The sequence below is a fragment of the Ostrinia nubilalis genome, chromosome 15 (genome assembly GCF_963855985.1).
Source record: "Ostrinia nubilalis chromosome 15, ilOstNubi1.1, whole genome shotgun sequence".
NCBI classification, from domain to species: Eukaryota; Metazoa; Arthropoda; class Insecta; order Lepidoptera; family Crambidae; genus Ostrinia; species Ostrinia nubilalis.
This window is the reverse complement of record NC_087102.1, coordinates 5,058,093-5,084,386: the sequence shown is the minus strand read 5'-3', so window position 1 is coordinate 5,084,386 and position 26,294 is coordinate 5,058,093. Positions and strand designations below refer to the sequence as shown.

At 34.6% G+C, this 26,294-nt stretch overlaps 1 protein-coding gene across 1 annotated transcript in view; it reads right to left on the bottom strand.

The window, feature by feature from the left end:
• Positions 1-490: 490 nt before the first annotated feature.
• Positions 491-26,294, bottom strand: part of LOC135078808 (fatty acyl-CoA hydrolase precursor, medium chain) — a 53,660-nt gene continuing 27,856 nt past the window's right edge. Inside the window, exons 2-5 of the mRNA XM_063973373.1 lie at positions 20,345-20,451; positions 18,679-19,948; positions 8,344-8,446; positions 491-1,327 (exon numbers count right to left, since the gene is read on the bottom strand). Coding sequence (XP_063829443.1) covers positions 757-1,327; positions 8,344-8,446; positions 18,679-19,948; positions 20,345-20,451 — 2,051 coding nt within the window. The 3' untranslated portion in view covers positions 491-756. The remainder of the gene's footprint in view (positions 1,328-8,343; positions 8,447-18,678; positions 19,949-20,344; positions 20,452-26,294) is intronic.

Here is a 26,294-nt window from a genome sequence, read left to right as displayed (position 1 = left end):
CTGTAAGATTTTATATCATTGACATACGATTTTTTTTACTGAAATGTATGATAACGATTACTATCGTTGTTTTAGTTTTAGGAACAGTGGTTAAAGAAAAGCTTGTTTTTAAAAATCTACTTTTTACTTTTCTCTACATTATGTTCGTGTTTCTGTCTCAGTTATTGTATTTATTAATAATGTATTTTCTTTCATGTTGGTACTATCTCTGTCTCATAATAATATAGATAAACAAAATAGGGCTGTGCTTAATAGGCTCCACAGTTTTAGTCTGTTTCTACAACTACAGTTTACTATTTTTGTAGAATAAATGTAAAATACGTAATATAATTTGCAATTATTTTTATAACTTCTCCAGCGTTGTGTGTAGTTGTAAAAACAGAAAATTATTCATCAACAAACGAAGTGTTTTGAGTCATATTGTTAAAACTACTGCATTTCGCTATTTTTAATTTATACCTTTTATAAGGGCTTAATTGTAAGAATACGCTTAGTAATTAAGTTTTATTTATTTAAAAAGTCAATATAACGGTTTATTACTTTCAAAATTGTATTTTTATTTTCATTTTACAATAAATAACTAATTAATTTAGGCAAGATTTGCATTGGGAGTGCACATTACTAATCACAATTGGGATTCTTTATAGTCATTTTTGCAGATTTCTTTACAAAATTCCATTGATTTAGCTACATTTTGTGTTCTTTGTGTTGCTAAGTCAGAATCCCCTCACCTCCCAAACTCATACTCTGTTTTATTTACAACAATTGCTGTTTATTTTTAATCCTTTCTAACGCAGCAACTACATTCTTGTCCACGATTTGCCATGAAGTCGTTCCATCTGCATTCGCCACAGCTATTATCCTTCCAGAATTGTACAGGTCTTCCAAAGTATTGGGCGTTCTTACGGTAACTGGTTCACTAACCAAATCATTATCAGAGAACCGGTTGACGAGAACAGAATTGGCTTGGTTTGAACTCACTGGGACCTGGTTCACATTGGTAGGGGGTCGGTTAAAACTGGTTGTAGCTTGGTTGAAATTAGTTGGGGCTTGACTAAAACTGGTTGCCTGTTGGGTGAAACCGGTCGTCTGTTGATTAAAGTTCTGTTGAGTTGGTTGCTGGTTGCTCAACGGGTCGACGAAGACGTTTGGTTTCTGGGGGAAGGTCTGCGGTTTCTGCCGATGGGCTTCGTAGGCTTGCCAGTTGATGAACCAGAACGGTTGCTGGTCTACTGGTAGCTTGCTGAGGCGGTCTACCAGGTCTCTGTCGCCGTTCGCTTCTATGGGCAGGCGTATAGTTGTTGTTGAGACGTCATCCTCACCAAATCTGCAAACGAAGTACACGTTATCTTATCATATTGTTCATCACGCCATAGTACAGGCGATGGCACGTCAAGCTTTACACTCTGGCATCTTATGTGGTTGTAATGGGGTCGATTTTTCAACTAAAATGTAAAGTCTGATGTGCTGTCTGAGAACAATTTCCATGTCTGGATTTCATGTAGGTGGGCCATTCTTAAATTTATGCTATTTTTTTTTTTAAAATTAAAGATTTTTTTTTTCAAACTTTTTGCGATGTGTATCGAAAGTATAAACCAAAAGCATACTTTTGATGTATATGGACAACCTTAAAGCCCTCGGAAAGGAAACAAAATAGCCTACGTAACCACGGCTGTGACACTGCATGACACGGATGTGACAGTTTTACATTTTTATTGTAAATAATAATATTTATGTTGTTAAAATTATATCATAATAGTTTAAATTGATTAACAATAAAATACACTAAATTCGTTTCATCAACAAAGGTGTTATTTGGTAATATGTACTTTTTTCTGAACTTCCAAAAATTTAATTAAAATTGAGATCAAAAATACCGTCAGGTAGTTAATATATCTACCAGATAATAAAAAAATAGACTTTTTATTATTGGCACTATCTGATCATGCTTCCGATATGCTACCTACATGGTTTCGATATGATAATATGCTTAACAAATTAGTAAATCTTAAACACAGTAGGTACCTAATTGAGTATCAAATGAGATTTCTGTAGGATTCACATAATAGTTGGTTTTGACAACTTAAACATGTTTCATAGTCACCGTACCACTAAAAATATGGTTAATAGCAATTCCTTTTAAAACAACTCCGACCACCTCTGCAGGGCCTTTACCGGGAGCTGTCTCAGTAAAATTTGATATTACTGCAGAAATGAGAAAGTGCGATAATTTTTCCTTCGTGGCATCTAGAAAATCATACTAGCGAAAAATAAGTACACTTACTAAAAGGCTACTCCTAAAAATTGCACAATACACAAAATAATTTAGCAGAACAACAAAAACTATTAAAATAACAAAAATAGAATGTCACAACCACGCGTTGTAATGTCACGACCATGTACTTAAATAGTTTGCGGTAGTGACACATTTTTAATACCATGGCCGTGACAATTTGGAACGTGTCCGATATATCCAAAAAACTATCTGTGAATTAGCAGATCTTGTGCAATTATCTGAAACTATACTGCATGAGGTACATAATTATGTTTTATACAATAGCGTGACATTGATACCTACCTTTAAAAACCGTACACGGGATGGACGTGTTATGGTTGTCCCTTTTTTCAAATAAATAGGAAATAATTTTTAGCGGCTCACTCACTACGTTCAGCCATTTGCAAATCTAATAAGATGACAATGTTACTGTTCTAAAAAAACTTAGCAAGGGATGTCAATATCAAAGATAGTTTTTTACCAAGTTACGCATATTTAAAGTGGCGCACGTGGTTGTGACACAAAAACTGCTCACATAATGTTTGGTGTTCAAAATCAAAAATGGTAATTATTATTGATATAAATTTTTAACAGTCTTATATAACATGTATTAATCTTGCATAATTACTGTAATATTTATCAAAATAACATAACATCTCTTCAGAAAAAAATATTGTATGTCCAAATCCGGGAATCTCACACTACACGGTCCGTGACATTTTGGACTTGTAACTTTTATTTAATATTCTTCTAATAGTTTTATGATAAAAGTGATATTGGGCCTAGTTAATAGAGGTATTTTACTAAGTAAATTAATATACAGTGCACTGATTTTCTTTAAAAACATATGCTATTCTTACATCTCACACAAAAATGCGTAAGAATAAGAATGGCCCAGGTATGTGTCACGAGGTATTAAATCTTATTATTGAGTAAATTGATACCGAATATGTAATTAATATTTTATGTGGTTCTTTAATCAATGTAAACATGTTGACATGATCGGGTTTCCTCAAGGATTAAGGAAACCAGTTAATATTAGTACCTACAGGTACTAAATAATCTTTTAGCATGTTAGTAGGTAAAGAAGGTATTAAGTGTGGTGGATGATTTATTCCATTAGCCCGCAGACAGTGGACTTTTCGTCGGCCAATTATTTGGTCGGTATCTAATCCAAATACTTAGGCCGGATTGCACAATCTTACTTTAACTTAAACAAACGTCCAAAAACTGTGAATCTCCTTACAAAAAACACCGGTTATCGTTATAGCTACGGTTAAAGTTAGGTGGTGCAACTCAGCCTTAGACCACACGTCTCTTTCGTTGGTTACAGTACAGCCTAAATGACGTCCACAGCTGGACAAAAGTCTCTTAGTCTATTAGTAGGTACTTCCCGCGACCTTCACCAGATCGTCGGTCTACCTAGTGGGAGACTTACCCAGACTATATTCATATCATACGTAAAGTCTGTATTCTATGAGGATTCTTGTTGTTTGTTGTTCTCTTAAAGTATCATCAAGCTAATTTTCCAAGACTAAGTGCATTTTGTGATCAGTAAAACACAACCTTTTAAAAGTACCTACCTACCGTAAGTCAGGTTTTTTAGAGCCTTGTATCTAAAATTGTGTATCGCTAATCCATAATTGCTATAAGAACAACGTGTAGTAAAAAAATTCGGTAGGTAGGTACTTTGTAAGTAACAGGTAATTCAATCACCAGCGTGGCTAATGGGTAGTTTTTGTAGGAGGTAAAGAAGGATAAAGTTACAGCATAGAAAAAACAAAAAGTATGCAGTGTGGTCATGGTGGGGTAGGGATACCATGATTTGCGGGTAGTTTGAAGTGTTAAACTTAATAAGCATGCCGCACGGTGGGCTGATATTAGAGCTTCATAGACTTAGCGTCGCTCAAAAATCAAGTGCCTAATTTTGAAAAAATAAATACGCCAATGTGTTCCTTTACCAAAAAGGAATATTTTATGTTATGTAACGTTTCTTGATAAAGTTATTATTTAATAAGTTATTGACAATTTCCTTTTTTTTTGTATGGAGCTCAACATTTATTTTTATTTTATTCGTTATTCTTAAGCTTTCTTAAGAAATTGACTTTTGTATTATGTAATGCAACATATAAGCTATGTTATCACCAAGTGTCGCATTTCGGAAATCTTCGGAACATTGTCATTTTGGACTTTAAAATAAAAAAAAATAAAAAGTTAAATAACTGCCAAATTTTGTGAAAATAACTACGCCAATGTGTTCCTTTGCCAAAAAGAAATATTTTATGTTATGTAACTTTTCTTGATAAAGTTATTATTTAATAAGTTATTGACAATAATTACTTTTTTTTTGTATGGAGCTCAACATTTATTTTTATTTTATTCGTTATTCTTAAGCTTTCTTAAGAAATTGACTTTTGTATTATGTAATGCAACATATAAGCTATGTTATCACCAAGTGTCGCATTTCGGAAATCTTCGGAACATTGTCATTTTGGACTTTAAAATAAAAAAAAATAAAAATTTAAATAACTGCCAAATTTTGTAAAAATAACTACGCCAATGTGTTTCTTTGCCAAAAAGAAATATTTTATGTTATGTAACTTTTCTTGATAAAGTTATTATTTAGTAAGTTATTGACAATAATTACTTTTTTTTTGTATGGAGCTCAACATTTATTTTTATTTTATTCGTTATTCTTAAGCTTTCTTAAGACATTGCTTTTTTTATTATGTAATGCATCATAAAAGCTATATTATCACCAAGGGACGAATCCCGGAAACCCTCGGAACATTGTCATTTTCGACTTTAAAATAAAAAAAAAAACGAAAAAAAAATTACTGCAATGTTATGTACTTTCTTCCATACTACCCTAACGAGGTAAAGAACTAAGCACGTTTTTTTATAGTGGTGTTTCCAGGAGGCCTAATCCACTTGTAAGATTATTAAAATATGTTTTATGGAAATTAAGCCAGTGTGAAGTTAAGTTTATTGGTTATTCAGAGTCAGTTTCTGAACCGTGAAATAAGCTAATGTCTACAAAAGTAAAGCTTTCTTTCAGTATCAGTATCAGCCTCATCATCAAATTGATCATTTGATCAAACTTTTTGCTGCTGTTGATAAAACTTTGTGTTTTCTATGAAGTTTATATTATTATCTATATCGGAGAATCAGATTTTAAAAATAAATTGTGTAAAATATCTTCATTAGTTGCTCTCCTGCAAAATTCGAGCGTGGTGTAGTACTTTCTGATTGGAAGTAAATATCTTTTCCTTGAGCAATAATTTTGTATGCTTGCAGGCATATACGTATGTAGAGCTCCATGTACGTAGTATAGTTTGGTCTGCGAAACAAAATTTGCGAAAATGATGATTCTAGCGTTTTAGGGCTACTTGTAAGTGCCCAAATGAACGTTCGGTTTGATGTCTCCAGATAAAATGGATAAGGGAAAATAAGGTTTCTAGCTCTACTTTTTACTATCGACTCATTTCTTTTTCAAATTTATGAAGGAGACCCATATTTTTTAATTCAAAATAAGCTGCATTTAATTATTGTCGACTTATTTTAATGTTAACAATGAAAAAAACTTAATGGACGCGGAAATTGAAAATTTAATAGATCTTAATAAAATTCTGGAAGCAAAACAATCTCGTAATAACTGATTCTCACTTGATAGATACACAAATAATATCGTTGATAAATGGCAGCTCTGCACAAGCAGCGATGTGATATTTGCAAAGCCATATCAACAGAAATGAATAATTTAGACGTAATTGCCATCAAGAAAGGTTTTCAACACCACCAAAAAGTCCACTATAAATGATCAATTTCATGTCTAGGCTGATACTGAGAAAGAAAGCTTTACTTTTGTAGATTCAGAAAGTAGCTCTTGAGTCTAACCAATAAACTTAACTTCAAACTGGCTTAATTTCCATAAAACAAATATTATATTATAGTAACCTTAGTAATCATGTGGATTAGGCCTCCTGGGAACACCACTATAAAAAACGTGCTTAGTTCTTCACCTCGTTAGGGTAGTACGGAAGAAAGTACATAGCATTGCAGTTTTCTTTTTCGTTTTTTTTATTTTTAAGTCGAAAATGACAATGTTCCGAGGGTTTCCGGGATTCGTCCCTTGGTGATAATATAGCTTATGTGATGCATTACATAATAAAAAAAGCAATTTCTTAAGAAAGCTTAAGAATAACGAATAAAATCAAAATAAATGTTGAGCTCCATACAAAAAAAAAGTAATTATTGTCAATAACTTATTAAATAATAACTTTATCAAGAAAAGTTACATAACATAAAATATTTCTTTTTGGCAAAGGAACACATTGGCGTAGTTATTTTTACAAAATTTGGCAGTGATTTAAATTTTTTATTTTTTTTTATTTTAAAGTCCAAAATGACAATGTTCCGAAGATTTCCGAAATGCGACACTTGGTGATAACATAGCTTATATGTTGCATTACATAATACAAAAGTCAATTTCTTAAGAAAGCTTAAGAATAATGAATAAAATAAAAATAAATGTTGAGCTCCATACAAAAAAAAAGGAAATTGTCAATAACTTATTAAATAATAACTTTATCAAGAAACGTTACATAACATAAAATATTTCTTTTTGGTAAAGGAACACATTGGCATATTTATTTTTTCATAATTCGGCACTTGATTTTTGAGCCACGCTAAGTCTATGAAGCTCTAATATCAGCCCACCGTGTGCCGCCCCGGTTTAATTTATGTCCAATATTTGGATTAATTAATTAATTGTGACTGAAAAAGACAATTTGTGTCTATTAATTATTTAAAATAAAGTTAAATTTATGTAGAATTTCTTTAAGTACAAGCTTTATAGTGTTCATTCCATGGGAGATTTAAACTTTTTAAAGTAATATTTTAAGGTGATTAATTTTGATTTTTTTTCGTTAAAATTAATTAAATTACCTATGTAACGCGAAAGTTTAAAAATAGTAATTTGCACATTTGGCACCCGCTGAAAACCAGTGTCGAGACACGCGTACACGCGCGTTTCGATTAATACTGAGCGGGGCCTTTTTGGCACGAGATTTATGTATTGTTTAATGTAATGTTGTGTGTTTAATGTTTTTTTTTGTGTTTTCACTTCTTTTATTTGCTCATTTTCATTTGTGTTTTCATGTCAAATAAAGGTTTTTCTATTTCTATTTCAATTCACACACACATTTCAGACAAAATAATGTGTAGGCAAAAACAAATTAGGATTTTGTAAACTGTATCTGGCAACACTATTGGGTATAGGTAATTTAGTTGTGATTTTAGTGTGGTTCTTCTACATCAAAAGGAGGATAAACATCGTATCAAAATAATGACCGGTTCGAAGACAATAAGTTGAAATCAATTTGCTATTGTTCGACAAATAATACCTTACAACTTACAAAGTAAGTAGGTACCTACTTATGCATGCTTGACTTTTAGAGCAAGTGTTTTTATTTACCTACAATTTGTTCTGTACCAACCTGTATCATCCATCGTCAAACTCATAGATCATTAAACTGTGGTTAGTAATTGTAGCATTTTCTTATTTCCTTCATTTTACACACAACCGGAAAACCGGTGATTGTAGCAGCTTCTTGATTCGAAGTCTGAATCGGACTCTTGGTAAGTCGCCTCTATTTACAACCAAGTGCATAAATAACTTCGTAATATGCTCTCATCTGTACGTAATGGTAGAACTCTAACAATCCTCCTACCTCCTGGATATCCCAGTCAAGTCCTAATATGATACCTAGGAGTTCCATTGAAAGCTTTGGTCTTATTTTCGGTACCCCGAGCTCGATAATATCGTTCTCGTAATGATGTAATGTGTATTTCGTTTTTTTTTGTATGAAAACGAGAACTACTAATGTCGTTTAAAGAATACGATTAAGCACTTTATGAGAGTTATTCGTGCTCGGGGTTGCGATTATTTCACCTAATGCAAGCAGATAAGTAGAAGGTTGATTGTTAACTTTGGCTTATTTTTGATTACCATTCTATAAATATTTCCCTAAAATCTGGAGAAATAATGAAAATGTGGGTAATCTTACCTGTTCCCCAATCCTTCGGTGGTGGTCTTCTCAACTTCGGGAAAGCCAATGGGCCTGCTTCCAGCGAACGAGGGTCGTTGCCCCGAAACCAAGGTCAATGACACCGCCAGTATCAATATTTTATGACACGACATTCTGCAAAGATGACAAAAGTGGGTCAAATGAGTACTTACGGTCTTTAAAACTGGCCAAGTGCGAGTCCGACTTTGTAGTTCCGTACGACAACTTTGTTGTTGTATGGAAGCCTCTCCCCCATTAATTTTATTTATTTTATTTTTTATTTTATTTGTTTAACAATGTTTCAACAGCATTTACATAGTGGTAGAGCTCTAACAATCCTCCTACCTCCTGGATTAAGTAAATATTTCTTTTTAAAGTGAGTATTATTACCTCTCTACCTGTTTCTGTTATTAATATCTAGCTAAGTTTTAGACAAAATAAACAAGAGTATAATCTAGCTAGCTTTCATGAGAGTTTATTCCACTTTGTTCACCTGGGTGTATGATACCAAGGTGAAATGAGAACACTAAAAAATCTACTTTGTTCACCCAGGTGAACAAAATGGAATAAACCTTCATAAGATCCCTACAACCTGATGACAGACTGCGAAGTCTTATAGTAATAGGGTCCCGTTTTTACCCTTTGGGTACGGAACCCTAAAAATCAAAATAAACAAGATTGTCTTATTAATAGTGATTGACACACATGTCGTCGGCGTCGTCGAACAACGACGTATCTGCAAAATGTTAAGTTTCCAGGAGAGCGTTTTGAAGTTTTGGAACCGGTTTTTTGTGTCTACAAAAAAAACTACTTGGCTGATCGGTTTCAAATTTGGGGATGTTATAAACATAAAGATGTTATTTTATATAAACTATGTACCCATCTCCAAAAATACTTAGTTTTTTGTAAAAATCACATGCGTCATTGTTCTATGGACAATTTGAGGATGTATGTGATAAAACGTCATTGTTCTGCGAATTTTTTAAATAAAATATATGACGTATGTCACTTTTAGTCATTATTCTACGGAACTTCTGCCATGAGTACCCGTCGGATGATGAAGAAAGTTGGAGGAAATAAATAAAATCCATTGTTTATTAGGTTTCATTATTAATTAATTTATAAATAAAGACAATAGGTATCAAAGAAAATTAACAAAAATCAAGAATAGATAAACCACATCCATATACTGCGGCAGGTTATGCAGAAGATCGAAGAGTATAACTTGCCACTATGCTTGGAGTTCGTGGACTATGAGAAGGCCTTCGATTTGATCGAGATTTGGGCAGTGCTGCAATCTCTCCCTGCACCGCGGCCGTATCGACTCTCGTTATATCGAGGTACTGAAGTACTTCTACCTGAACGCATCAATCCGGCCCGAATACAGAAGCAGAGCACGAGCGCGATTCCACTACAGCGAGGCGTAAGGCTGGGAGATTTTATACCTATTTCCAAAACTGTTCACCTGTCCAACTCCTGGAATGAAAGGATTTGGCATAAATATCAACGACGAGTACAACACTCACCTTAGGTATGCCGACGATAATATTGTGGTCATGGCAGAATCTTTGGAAGACCTCGACACAATATTAAAGACCCCAACGGGGTCAAAAAGTATCCCAACGGGGCCTTTGGATGAACATGGAAAAAATGAGCTTATGTCGAATGTCCATGTTGCACCCTACAACCGAAACCGTCCAACCGAAGTTGGGATCTCAATTCTTGAGATTGATGACAAGTAGGATGTCTACCTTGGACAAAAGATTTAGCTAGGTAGGTCCAACTTCGAAAAAGAGGTCAATCGACGAATCTACCTCGACTGGGCAGTATCCGGAAAACTAGACATCTTTTCGTCCAAAATCCTAAAGTGCCTAAAGACGAGAGTCTACCATCAGTGTATGTTACCCTATTATAGGTCCAAAACGTTGGCTCTCAAAGAAGCTCAAAGTTGCACGGCGTGCTATAGCAAGGGCAATGTCAGTGTTTCTTTACGAGATCAAATCATAAATGAGGGAGGTCCGTAAACAAACTAAAGTCGATGACATATCCCGACAGATTAGCATGCTGAGTGACAATAGGCAGGACACATAGTACGCAAAACTTACGGCCAATGGGGCCCCAAGGTTCTGGACTAGGCTGCATACCGAAAAACGAAGCGTGCGACATCCACCCACAAACCAAGGCGGAACGATGATCTCATAAAGGTAGCAGGAAGGCACTGGATGCAAAAACTATCACCTATAAGATCTTGCATTTTTTGAATAATGTTGGGATCTGCTTGAAAGGGTAAAGGGGGCATTGATTTGACGGTGTAAGTGCTACTTAGAAATGAATAAAATAAATAAGTATAAAATTTAACTTAGACGAAAAGCTTTCTAAGCATACCTATACTTACAGGGTGACGTGTAATAAGTGAACATCCTTGTAAGGGATAACGGGTTATTGTAACCAATTTATTTATGTAGGTAATTATGCCTAGGCAAAAGTCAAGCATTTCTCAGTTTTAATAGGGACATCCTAACATGGTGTTCCGATAAAAATTGAGCGGGCGCCCCTTTATCACACTTTTTTCTTTTATTTTATTACTTTTATGTTTTACTGTGTGTTTAAAAAAGTCTTTTATTATTTTTATTATTTATAGTTTGGGCTTTTTCTACCTTAGCTTAAAAGCAGGAAAATTTAAAATCAGCTACGGGATATTAATTATTATTATTTTGATTTATGTATGGAAAAATTACATTGTGTTTTGCGTAGGCAAATACTTATGTAATTTGATTGCAAATGACATGCACTATAATCCTTTACAAGGATGTTCACTCATTACAAGATGTCATCCTGTATACGCAAAAAAACCTTTATTTTTAACACAATGTTTATTTTGAGTAACAAATCGTCAAAAAGAAACACATTAAAATCAAATTATTGTAGTCTCAATTTTTTATTTTATTTTTTAAGCAATTTAAAAATAGAACAAAGACGCAATTGGAATACCCGTCCCTAGTACAAAGTCGGTTGTGTATATCCGACGTCAAAATTACCAAACTTTACCGAAGTACAACGATGGTTCTGATCAAACGTCAAACAAAAGTCCTTAGAACAATGCTGTCCCAGTCCAAGTCCAAGTTCAGTACATCCGCCACCAAAAACAATTATTTTGTACCAAACATTCTTAATGTTTATACTCATCAATCTACCTACAAATACCATAAAATAAAAACAAAAGGACACTGTTTCTTTTATTTTCGAATTTCCTAGTACAACGACGGGTGTGTACGTACGTCACAGTTTTTTTTTTCTCTGACTTCCCTAGTAAAGAGATGGTTGTGACTTTCAGTCATCAAAACGATAAAGTGTCCAAACTTATAGATATAAAGACGAAATTCTAGATACATTCAATATCAATACGAATACAAATGTATAAGCTATTCCAACAAACGATGTGCAGTCTTCCGAAGTACAATGACGCTTGAACAAACACGTCTCTGTACTGCGTTAGAATAATCACATCCGTCGGTGTTCGATTCTGTATCTTCGATATTATTACGAATTTTGAAAAATTAAAAAATTAGTTTATAAAGGGGCTATTTTAGAGTAGTTTAATGCAAAAAAACAGATTTTGACGGTTGCGATCATACGACGTTGTTCGACGACGCCGACGATGTGACGATGATCTTTAACATTCTAAATAAACAAGACCTTATCATAATGATGCGATTCTATTTCTTCATAACAAAAACATTGAATTCCCTACGATTAAGTAGGTAATTGTTCTTCAAAGCAAAAATAACGAATTTTATTCGAAAATTTCATAATACCATCACAAAGTTTAAAACACACAAGTTTGTATTAAATATGCAGAATATTATGTTTTGTTAACCCTCAATAAGAAGATTAATAAAGTAGGTAAGTTTACTTATTCAAGTGCATGGTCATTATAAGTTTTTTAGTACAAAAGTTTTTAACAAAATTTGAATTTTGTATAACACCTTAGGTCTCTACCCACTACACCGTATCATACCATGACCTTTATTGAAAAATTTGACAAAAAATTACCGGTCAAATGCCATTTAATACCTATATCACTGAATTATAATGAATGCGTAACAATAACGATTTACAAAAAGATTCCAAGACAGGTTTTTGTCATAACTTTTGCATAATCGCATCATCATTCATAATAAATTAAATGCATTATATTATTATCAATGTTAAAACCTGCGTTTAAACTAAACAAGGTTATCTTCTTATCTCGAACTATCAGAATTACTTACCTACTTCTTATAACACAACAAAATTAAACACTTAATTTAGTTTATTTTTCACTAATTTTGATTAATAAAAACGCTCACCTCTGCCTTTATCTAAACACACAGCAAGGACAAACAACACGTCCAACGGTACAGCCCAGACTGGTCTGGGCAAAAACAATAATACTTTTATAAGGAAAACGTGGCTGCGAAGCGCCGGAAATACCGCTTCATATAGGATTATTTACAAACGCACTGTATAAAATCTCAAATAAGTACATGCGTAAGCGCAACTTTTGAAATTATTCATGAATTTATTGGTAAATTTATGCGTGAATGAGATGAATTACTTTATTATCTATCGCAGTTCATTAATTGAACTACATAGTTTCCATTTGTTCTTGATTGAATTAATTATAATAACATGTTATCTTCGAGTTGCACCATCTTACTTTAATTTTAATAAACTTCAAAAATCTGTCAAACTCCAAAAACACCGGTTATTGTAATAGTAATGGTTAAAGTACCTAACTTTAACGGTAACTATGACGATAATCGGTGCATTTTGTATGGAGTTTGACAGATTTTTGACGTTTGTCAAAGTAAGATGGTGCAACCCACCCTTATTGTTAATACTATTTTTATATTAACTATAATCCAAAGATAACGTGACCATTTATTTTCTGTGCTAGAGCGGGACAACTGAAGAATAGTCTTTGTGTTTAGTTTTTTTTAGCTTTGATTTGTGTTATTTTCAATCTTCTATAAACTTGTAAAACTCCCAAAACTTTGTTTTATTTTATAATTCCGCAGGTTTTTTTTAAAACTATTTATTTTATTTTATTAGAATTATAAAATAAAACAAAGTTTTGAGAGTTTTACAAGTTTATAGAAGATTGAATAACACAAATCAAAGCACTAAACACAAAACAGTTAAGTAGTGGGGTGACTTCTAAGTCGTATTTTTGTATTTGTCGGCGGAACAAATTTGTTTTAGAATATCGTAATATCTTGTTTTTAGATAACTATGGAACTCACTGGATGATTTATTTATATTTATTTTCGTAATCAAGATAGCTTTCATTACTGCTACACTTAGCACATTACATTTAAAAACGACAGATGCATTCTTAAAGCTAAAGCGGGACGTTTTTGCTCTTGCGGGGGACAGCGGGACAGACAGTCTGAAAGCGGGACAGTCCCGCCCAAAGCGGGACGTATGGTCACGTTATCCAAAGAAGGTTCTTCGTTATTTAATCATAATCATTTAATTTAACCGCATTTTTTCCACTAACTTTGTTAAAACATAGAGATCTACATTTTTGAAAAAAAAAAACAACCTATACGTAGGTACTTGGATGTTTTACTTATGAAAGCCATTGACCTACCAGAGAAAGCTACCGTTAAAGCTCTGGGTGGCTCTGGTCAGGACGAAAACAATGACTTTCGCATTGTTGTCTTGAATTCCATTGGCCCTCAGTAGATATTGATCATCATCATCATAGGATGAAACTGTAGTGGGGGCAAATATAAACTTAATGCTTTATTTTTTAGTTTAGACTAGTATCTACTGAGGGCCAAGAGTCGTCAATAATCCAGTCATAATATTTATTTACTTCAAACTTAGAGTAGGCGCACACCGTTGATTTTTAGTTGGCCGATAGTTGTGCCCGATTTTAAATTGTATGAAGAATCGGCCAAATCGAATCGGCGTAGTGTGCGCACTCCCATACATGCCCAAGCCCATACTGATCAACTAAACTATCGGCCGACGAAAAATCAACGGTGTGCGCCTACTCTTTTAAACTTATTGTTTCTATTTTTATTCGATGCATCGATTTCTCCTTCCAAAATGAGATCTCGATTTGCGTCATGGCATTTGTCCGAACTGGTTTAGTCGCTGACGTACAGGTGTGTCGAGTCTGAGATTCCCCGATTTATCCTCTAACGTTATTTGTGTCAACTTTAGTCACCATTTTCGATTTTATTTGTCGAAACTGAGAGCTGTTTTGATTACAAAATAGTGTTTAAACGTAAGTTTCGTTTTAACGGAATCTTGACCGCAACTTTTGGGGACAGGTAGTTTTGTTGATGCAGTGCCTTCTGTGCAATAAATTAGTGTCTAATATTTAAACATAAACATTACAAATAGTAATCAGAAACATGCATACAACTAGGTAGGTACAGATTCGAATCCAAGGCATTTTGCTCGCCAAAATTAAGCCACCTAGGCAAGGGGTTAAAAAATTGACTGCCTCAGATCGGACTCGAACTCACGACCTTTGCTTGCTATGTCAGATAATTTATGAGACATTAAAAAAACTCATAAAACTCATTTATTTTTGCAAATATTACGCTTTTAAAAAGCACTTTTACACGTCCCAGTATTAACCCTACCACTGCTTCGGGACAATAAATGGGCCAGTGCTGAGAAGAAGCAGCGCAAGAAACTCAGTCACTATTGTCAGATTTGTCAGCCTCCTTTTCAAGGGTTTACAGTCTTTAAAATATACAAATTAGTCATAAGTATTGATTGAGTACCTAATGTACCTAACGTGTAAAAATCAAAAGACTTTTCCGCTGTGACTCAGCTTATCATTAGGAATACCTGAGTGCGTAGCCTTTTATGGAAACGTAGTAAAACGTACCTAATACTTAACTAAATAAAATCTGTGAGCATGTTTAGATTTTACCACCCTTTTTAGATGTCTATACTATAGCTTATAATAATTAGAATCGAAAGCTCTTTTCGGGGATTTTCCAAAATTCGCTCCCCAAGGGGATAGAACGGGGGTACAAAGTTTGTATGGAGCAAAGCCGCGTTCAAAGCTAAGTGATCTTTAAGTCATAGGAAAACCACTCGACGTAGCTACATAAAATTATGCAAGCTTATTCATAGTCCAAAGTACTGCATTTGAATCCGTCGAGCCATTGCTAGCATGCACTGCGGTACAATTTGTCAATAAACACATAATTTATATACGCTGTGCAGTGCGAGGCGTCTGCGGACGATAAGTGGCAGGTCGAACGGTTTGTATACAGGGATAATGTGACAACTCACAAAATGGTATTTTATGAATTTAGTAGAAAGTGCAGTACCTAAGTGTATTAGGTAGGTAGGTAATGTAGGTATACTAAAATAATGTACTGGCCTCCTTCAATTTTAACTTGTACAGAGGAATATAAACGTTAGTTTTTCAATGTGGCTGGTAAAGCACACAAGGATGACTGAAGTAACACACACTGAAGTGCCTAACTATATCGTTATAATTACTTTTATACCACTCGTAGGTTTATGAATATTCCTGCTCATTTTCTCACCTTTTATTCATGCTTATTTCATCTACCCACAATATTAACTTAAGCTGTGTAAATAAGATGAACGGAGTTAACTGTTTAAACCTAAAAGTTTAGATTAAAGGTAAATCTGTTTAGAAGCGATTTTATTAATAATGTTATTTGATAAAACATATCTAGGCATTATAATCATAAAAATCAAAGAGCATGTAGATACTTACTCAAGTAAAAAGAAACAAGACTCAACAGCAGCAAAGTTTTAAGTTGCGCACATGTTGCTCACAAGAAACTATAAGGTACAGTGAGTTATGAGCTCGAAGCACGAATGCGAAGTAAAGACAAAAGTTGGTTGACAAAGTTCTAGATTATTACCGGTTTCAACGGAAATTTAATACTACTACTGTCTGAGTGAAACTATCGTGCTGTTTTTAAACGAAAAGCTTTAGGTTTAGAAAGATTTTTTGTCATGACATCATAATAAAATTATTCAAGTTCTATCTCATGCTAATGGAAGAAAATTTGGTTATGTAGGACTTTAGACCAACGATTTAAGACTGACTTTTGAAAAAAAAAATAGTAAAAAGGTATTAGTTAATGTGAGGTATTACAGTTAAGCTGCCATGTCTGCATTGATGGTGCGCATAGCATTTTCTTCAAAATAAATCAAAGAACTATAGGTTATTACTTATTCTGTGCTATAGGTACATCCAACATCTCAGTATTAATGTTTTTTAATAATAAAAATGCTCAGAGTTTAATAATTATTAGACTTTTTACTTGAAAATATTAATTGCCTTCTATGGTTTATGAGAATCGAACCCATAACCTTTTGCTAAACGGGCAACAGCTCTAACCAACTGAGCTATAGTGGATTGGTTTTCAAGTGCATTTTACGCTTCGAGCCACCGTAGTTACATTCATCATCATCATTTCAGCCACAAGACGTCCACAGTTGAACATAGGCCTCCCCCAATGATTTCCATATCGCCCGGTTGGTAGCAGTCTGCATCCAGCGTCTTCCTGCTACCTTTATTAGTTTCATTAATGCAGGGTAATATCATCGTTAATCGTCCATCATAAAAAATAGGGAATTTCATTGGTGCAAAAAAAATTAATACCAACTTACAGTCATATTTTTGTGGGGTTTTCCAAACGAATGTACGTAGATACAGGTGTGGGTGAAAGATAATAAGGAAAAATGTATCCTGCCTGGGAAAAGTCGGCCTCTATCTGAATCACTTCAGCCCGCATTTGCCTTCATATTCCTAAGTCAAGTATGAATTATGGCCTTTTAGTTTTCTCACGAAGGTCAGGCGTAGCGGGAAAAAAAATCCCATTATTGGGGGAAAACGCATAGTTTGCTGTAACTGAATGAAGGCCTTGGTCAATATTATGTGAAAGAAGGTACACCTACGCTAATATTAGGCGAAGGAAGATAAATTAAGCTTGAAAGATGTCCCTTTCATGACTGAAGAGCCCTCTCGATAGTTTTTTTCTGATCTGAACTTTTTTATTGATTCTAACAAGCTCACCTGACTATAATGGAAAATAAGTAGGTGTACACAGCTTTTGTTTCAATAATCAAAATCGTTTTGACTTTTTTTAGTAATCATTAATCTTAAAGGTATAAATAAATACACTTAATCACTTCTACTAAGAACTCGTTGCCAAAAATATCGTGACCAAAAATATAAACTGTCACGTTGGCGACCACCCGAAGGTTGTGCGTGACCGTCCTTGGATTCGAACCCAAGGACTTACTTACACATCGAGATATAAATCGAAAGAATTCCGAAATTTCGGACCAAGTCCGGAGTTTAACGTGAGTATTACTTAGCGAAAACTAAGTTATCATTTTGTATGTCCTGTGTAGACTGATGAAGACCTACCTAACGTGAAATTAGTTTAGGTTACGAATAGGAATCGTGATTGCTTCGTTACGTTACGAAGTTAGTACTTACGTACGTACCGAGGATAGAAAATAAGGTAAATACGCGGATTTTCTAACCTTATTTCATTGTTTGTCCAAAAATGATTAGGTTTTTTTTACATTTAATTTGGATAGAATTTAAAGTAAGGTAATTTCAGTACATTTTTTTTTGCCCAAGAAAAATATGATCAGGATTTTTTTTTTGATAATAATTTTTACATTTATTTTATTTTACTGGAAATTAAGTTTAACACAAAGCGATCTCCTATGTAAAGGGATGTAAAAGTTGTATGTTCGAAGTAGAACAGTTTATTTAGTACCTAATTACTTACAACTTTCAGCCTCGTTTATTAGTCTATGTTATCCATAACTTTATTTAATTATTACGTAATTATACATAATATTACCTAAGTGAGAATTTATTTACCTACTGCAAATAAATCAGTCCTCCAGACTCCAGCGAAGGAAAGAGCATACTAACCTACGATAACTATACCTACGATCTGCTTTCTTTCAATTGTTTAGATTTAATTACAATTGATTCTAATTATTTCTTGTAGTCTAGACATTTTGCGTGCAATGGCTACAAATTGAAACTTAATGAACATACCTACGTGCACAAGGATCATTCAACTTAGCTTTACAAAAAGAAACATGGGTATTTATGTATAAATTTAGTTTAATGTCAGTAAATATGCTTTCTTTATGTCCACGGTTGTAATAACAGTAAATAAATTATCGTTATTCTCTACAAATAAACTATACAAAAATAACGGTTCGAGTTCTTTGTACAGCGAAATTGTTATGACAACACAACTAAAATTAGATGTAAAGTTATTAAACTATTAACGACTCGTCTCGTGATAATGGAATCTGTGCCGGAGTCGTCCGCAACTTCTTTACAACATTTCGTTCCAATTTCCACAACTTTTGGGTAGAAATCTGTCCAAAACTCGAACGCTTTATAATTAATCGTCTCTGAAGTGCTCATTGTGAAATTTTGCCGGTCAATTATTAAGTAGCCAGGTTTCTCTATTTCGAACGGCTCCCAATCAATAATGACCCCAGAATTCGTAGGGTTCGAGTACCAGGCGAAATTGGACCACATTTTCATGATGATTTCTGATATGCTTTTATCTCGGTAGTCCCATTTGTCCAAATCTTTCGGCAAAGCTAGGTGTGGAAGTCCGAAAACAAATATCTGATCAAAATTATGCGGCACCCCTATCCACTCTGGAATTCCTTCATTTGCTATATCCGAGAAAGGCTTCAAATCAAATCTGTACAAATATACTGGAGCTTGCTCGCACAGATGCTTAGCCAGTTGGTAAGTAGTGGCACCGTGCACTTTATCTGTGTAAAAATCCAAAAAGAGCTTTCGCAAAATAGTTTCATTTGAAGTAGGCGGTATCGGTTTGTAGAAGAACGCGACTGCGTCTTGTATGTGATGTTGGTTTGTGAAGCAAGAACTGTTATCTACTGTTATATCAGAAAGGACCACTTCTTCTCTCATAATATCATATTCTCGCTGACTAATACCAGATTCATCACCTTCGTTGTGCAGCAGAAGAGCATCTTCCATGTTCGTATAACCAGTTAGAACCGGTACAGCGGAGAAGATTTTATCCTTGAAGAGTTTACTTGGTAGTTCTGGCAGAAACGGTGAGGATGTATTACTGAATCCAGCATCAACGATAGGCTTCCATTCTGCTAGTGGTTCGCCTAAATCCAAAAGAGCTTGGCTGTTGACTCTTCTCAAACATTCTAGCAGTTGGTGAGTTGGTTTTCGGAAACAACTGAAGGCGCTGGCTACCTTATCCACGGTTACAAGTTCTTTTCGTGCTATATTGACAGTTTCTGGTGAGAGGACGTTGCCACTCATAGCTATAGCTTTCTGGTAGAGTCCTGCAGAATAAGAAGATACAAGATGGAGACCAACACTAACTGCACCAGCGTCATGGCCGAATATGCAGATGTTGTTTGGATCTCCGCCGAAACTCTCAATGTTGTTCTGGACCCATTGTAATGCAGCTGCTTGGTCTAAAAGACCAAAGTTTCCTGGCGCCTCGTTGTCTAGGGTTGAGAAGAAGCCAAATATGTTCAACCTGTAGGCTACTGTTACGAAGATCACCTGTGAACAATAGAAAACTTATTAGAATACTACGAAAAATCGCAGGGCACAGGATTTTTCAGGTCTCCTTTGTGTAGCGTGACTCAAGTTAATTAAGGAAATTAATCATTATTGATATTAAAATTTATTACCTACACAAAAATGCATTGATAGTCTTTGTAACCACAAGTGACGCAAATACATATTATTGTGTATACAATGCCGATTCCTGGAATATAGGTAGTGACGTTTCTTTCTTCTAACTTATTTATGGCTAGCGTTTGCCCGCGGCTTCGGCCGCGTAAGTATTGTCAAAATTGGTTCATTAGATCCAGAGATTACCCCCTACAACCTCACAACCATTACCTTTTTATAATATTCTTTCTTAGTATAGATTAAATTAACTGCAAAAAGTACCTTTTGTTTTAGCACCAGTTGGAACGGATTGATGCTTTGAGGACTCCCGCGCACGAAGTCACCGCCATGGAAGTAAACCATCGTCGGGTACCCCTCCACCTTGAAGTCTGTAACAAAGGGATACATTTGGATTTTAGTTAAATGAACATAAACTTCACAATCGTGTGGCTGAAATCAGAGATATAGAAAAGATGATTGTACTCGTATTCGCCGACGGATTAAAGGTAATCGATTTAGCTCTTTTAACGCCCACTAGTGGAACAAATGAGTCAGAGTAGTTCGTCAAAAACGTTTTTGAACGAGTCTATAGTCTGTTTCCTTAACCTAAGTGATACGAAATTTTTTTTTTAAATCTCTCTACAGATTGATAAAAAAGCTTTCAAAAGCTTACAGTTTGTTCGCATCAGTCAAATGACCCTGCTGGACAGACTTCTCCCAAAAAAAAAAATACATTTTAGTAACACATTTTTTAAAACTAAATCCGGTGATCCGGAAAAGTATAATTTTGAAAGACAAATAATGAAATACTTAGATAAAACACTTGCTCGCCCGTTTAATTAATGTTAGTGTAACAAGCTCGTCGCTTAGCACCTCCGTAATTAGTAGCTAACATATCTTTGCATTTAAAACGTTGTCTTTTGTAGCTAATTACAAATAGTTTTTTTTATTAAGTTTATTTTTTATATATCTGGTAAAACTGCAATGTAAACCCAGCCTAAACAACGACTTCAATATTTAGTAGGTACGTTTTCTCCATACCTACGTCAGCAATCACGGTTCGGTGTTTTGTTTTAAACAGCTCCGATATGTTTGCCTTAATTCGAAACGAAAGGAAAATTTGCATTGTTTATTGTGCATTGTAAGTCAATACAAATGCATGCATCATGCAACGATACCCAGACTTGCAACTTGAATATAAGTTGCTAAGTTGAACGGGATATTTGGTCGTGAATTTTATACATATCACATACCTACATACCTCTATCGTATTTTATTCTATGCTAGCTTTTTTCACGAGAATTTTCACAGAGATTAAGTATCGGACGGGTGTTACATTTCGAAAACTGGCAGTTAACTATCCGAAGGTTTCACTATATCTAATGACTGGTAGTTTACAGTCTTGTTTCAGCATTTATAGTATTAACAGGAATTGATTGGATTGGTTGGAGTCAAAAGCACAACCCAACAAAGGGTAGCATTGCGGTCATTGGTCATTCATCATAATAAACAAAACAATTAATATTTTCGTATTTAAATCTCTTGTCATATTAATGCTGATTTAAATTATGAACTTTTCAACTTATACCCGCAAAGGTAGACCTAGCAATTCAATATTTTCCAAAATTGGTGCTTCAACAACTCCAACTGTAAGAATTTTCGCATCCCCTCACCATAAAAGCAAAAATCCCTGAACATAAAGAAGTCAGTCCAATTACCGAGGTTATAATAATGGTGAACTTTTTATTTTATCCCACAGAAACGTAAAAACTTTTTTCATTCGCCTCATTTACCTACCCTTAAATTAACTTTTGCGGATTCATTTCCATCTTGGAATCAACATGAGGTTTTGCATCTTACTCGTAGGGTAGAAGTACCGGTTTTGGGCATCTTTATTTTTATGTAGCGTTTTTGGCCATTTTAAAATCTGACTAATAAAATAAGTATAAAATTTAAAAAAAAGTTTTTTCTTATTACAGTATTTTTGATAGTTAATCTGGTAATAAGTGGCCAAAAATGGTATAGTGGCCACAAAGAGTGGTCAAATACATGCCTTGTTATGCATAAAAAAGGTTTTTTTTTGTCTAGTTAGACGTTAGTTAAATAGAGTTATACGTATTTATACATTTCATCTAGTAAGTAATAGGTAACTAGGTTTGTTGCTATTTTATATCTCTCTATTCTCTATATTACCCTGCAATTATTTATTACGTTCATATCTCGTAAATTTTCGTTTAGCACCTACCTATATAAAATTTCAAATTACATATTTAGAACATTATATTTATTTCCATAATATTGCAAACTCAACCGTATAACAACTAGATAAGATCCCTCAGCTTAACTTGATATGCCGGCGTTGTACAAATGTCCCATATTTTCAAGTTTGAAGACACATTAAAATTTACAGTAAACCCTTGAACTTATTTTCGGGAAAGGTCTGCCCTTAATTAATTAAAATATTTTACGAAACTGGGGTATTTTCTCCGTATCGTCATTTAACATACTTTTCGTTTTTCATCAAGGATGTAAGTAGACACTCGTTGTTTTACTTAAAGGGCTTTTCGTTGGAACTGAAATTCAGCCAAATTTAATTTTAAAGGCAACGTCATCATGTCAAAATGTTATTTTTTATTTTGCATGTAAATTTTTCGCGTGAAACTTCAGTGTACACGTGTGCATAAGCACAGCTTAACGGCTTTTCTACACGATCTACGATGATCATGACGTGTGTCTGCAATCTGCAGGAATATTGATTGAGTAAGTTTCATTAAGAGGAAGATTATACGTTAAATGCCTATATTGAGATATTTTACTAGATTTACAAACTTGCCAGTTTCTATTGGCGTGCACTATCAATCTAGCAACTCTTCTCAAACTAGCGATCGTTCTCTCGGGTAAATGACTCTATCATCGTCCATCGCTCCATTCTAAGAAGTCGGTAGACGAAATAACTAAAATCGAAACCAGTCAGGTTGACGACGAAATAACTTGAAACGACATTCTTACACTGAAATCTGAAATTAATTTAACTTAAAGTAATGCATATTTTGCACGAACGAAAAATGCAACAACTATGCAGCGAAAAGTCCGAAGTAAAGTTATTTTTCGCACGCATTCTTCAGTTCATCAATAACTCAGGCGAGGAATTCAGTGTTTTTTGAATTCACGAATTCTTTGTTTAATCATTATAATGTAGACTCACTTAAATGTGCATAACATCCTGAATTTCATGACACAACAGTTTAGCCACGGATTCGAGCCATCCTGTTTTTTGCAGGTACCGTTTAGCAGTATGTGATGTGTTTTAATTACTAACATCCACACGAACATTGAACACGAGCAATGTCCCACAAAAAATCGATCCGTTCGAATTTGGAACAGTCCAGTATTGCGGTATACAGTAATGCCGGATTGCTGAAGAAAGGGCTCTTAGTGGCTTTTTCTTGTGATGAGGATTTCGGTACGCGTGCGGATCTGGTCAGCATGCGGGCTTTACATGTTCTTCAACCAGCAGCGTGATTAAGGATAAGTGATCTCACTCGATTATTTCTAAACTATACAAGAAGATATAGAAAAACTGTTACAGATCCTGAAAGTGCTTCATAAGCTCTTTCAAATTATTGATACCGTTTAAGAGAGCTCGTGAAACACTTTAAGGATCAGTCGCTAGTTTTAGTTATTTTGTATAGTTTATGATATTGTGTGGCTGTACTAAATACATATATGGAAGTTGGAAACATTGAATTTTCGGATAGATCCAGTATATTCTGTCACCTAATATTGATATCGTTGGATAGAGCTCGTGAAGCACTTTCAGGATCAGTAACCAGTTTTTCGATATCTTGTATAGTTTAGAAATAATCGAGTGAGATCACCTTATCGTTTCCACCCTGTATACGAAAGCCACAGTAGAGAGACCAGATCCACACGTGTTCGCAATCCGCAACACATGAAAAAGGCACCTATGCCCGTTTTCACCATCAATCCCTAATTTTTAAATGACCCCTATGGTAACACATAACAGGAATTTTGTTTTCATAGGGGTCACTTACAAATTAGGGATTGATGGTGAAAACGGGCATTAAAGTCCGTAGTTTGCGGGGAGTCTTACTCGGACCGTCACGGAATTCTAGCATTAATGACTGGAATTTGCTTAACCATAAAGCCTGTGCATTGTGACTCATTACCGTCATTACGGGTCACTCGGTCAGCCTGAGTCAATAACGAGTCAGGGTTTACGTGCAAATGTTGGCTTTAGTAATTTCGCTATACTTTTTCTATTGTAATTGAACATCGCATGACGCGTAGGCATTGTTATTATTTTAGATTGGCTTGCTCATAGAACTTTGTACGGTCACCAGATTGGACGACAATCTTTGTTGCAATTTGTGTTTTATGGAGCTTACTAAAACTACGATGCCATCATTGAGGGGGTAGGTACCTGGTACCTGCTAAGGCTGAGTTGCACCACCTAATTTTGACCGTAACTACAACGTTTATCGTTGTCTTTTTGTATGAAGTTTGACAGATTTTTGACGTTTGTCAAAATTAAAGTAAGATGGTGCAACCCAGTCTAAAATATTTCACGGATCAGCAGTAGAGTAAAATGCACCTGAAAGGTTACTTCAGTTTCAGTTGGAAATCAAACTTAGTCTGCCCCATCCATCAGCAATTATGAACTTTATGTTATAAAAAATTTGGATGAAGTTTAGCTGAGGCACAAGCTTTTTTTTTCAACAGTCTCAACGTAACCTACAATAGCTAAAACTTTTGAGATTACATAACTACATAGTGTCAATTTTTTGTGAAACTTTCAGTCATCAATCAAAATAACAATACATAAATCATGCATAAATAAAGAGCACGTTCAAAGAGTGAAATCAGTTTAAAAATCAACAGATGAAAATACAAAACAATTCAGGAAACTATTTTAAACTACGCTAACAAAATCACAACTTTTTGGGTCAACCAGGTAGCGAAATGACACCGCTCGTGGCATTAGACTGTCTCCACGTTTGAAAGTGTTGGATACTTTAAATGAGGGTTAGTTCTTAGGGAGAGTACACATACATGCGGAACTTAGCGCGGAGCTCGAAGCAAAGCGGAGGCGGCAGAAACTAGATGCAAAGATAAAGGACTGTGGCATATTATTATTTATACTTCAATGCCAAAATTTTAACATTAGGCGAACTTAATGCCGTATGCCAATGCCATCTTATGCAGTTGTATTAGGCACTATTTTACAACAACCAATGGCAGAAACGTAAGGAGCTTTGTTTTATTTTTTTTATGTTATCAAACTTTTCTCGTTATTCACGTTTGTTTAGCATGAGATTACGTCGTTAGTGTTCAAAACTTTATTCTAATTCAAACGTCATGCTGAGCAACATTTTTAATCACATATCGATTCTAGATTTCAAATAGGTATTTCAAATCGAAGCGAGAATGGCAATGTGTCGGTGTCGTAGGTACTGGCTGAATCGAAGTCCAAGGAACGCAGGTTCTAACCCCGCCTATACAGTGTGTCCGGGCATGTAGTGATCAAACTTTAAAGGCGTAATCTATGAACAATTTTATCGATGAAAATACTTCAAATTTGGGACTTGACCCATTTCTCGAAAAATTACATCGATTTAAGTTTTTAAAATTTAGTTTACACCTCTTCTTTAAAAAACAAGTGAAAGCGTGGGTAGCTTAACATTAATAGGCAAATATTTTATATCATGCGATAGCCAATAAAATTATCTATTAGTAGAAGAAGAAAATAGACACAAATTTCATACATTTTATGGGAGTAAGAATGGATTGAATTAGAAAAATACATTACTTTTTTCACTTCTTTTTCAGTTATTTTCCAACACAAGAAAAACCAGGTTGTTAAGGTATGTTTTATTTGCATTGTATTATTAGTATTTGAGCTATTCTACAAAACGAATGTAAATTTATTAGTCTACGTCTATTAGTTTCGACGTAATTGTTGAACAAAGATACCCCTTCCCAGCGGTTTCCATAGCGCACGCGACATGCGAAAATGCACTGCCTGAAAGAATCACACAACCTATTCCGATTACTATGGAAACCGCTGGGACACACTGTATATACGTGCCTTTATATTGGGTCTCTCCGGGCCCGTTAGCCCGTGAATAGCATGGGAATAGGCACTTAGGTGTATGTTAAAGCACCTAACATTGGATAGAACAAAATACTTACCTAGGTATAGATCGTTTCA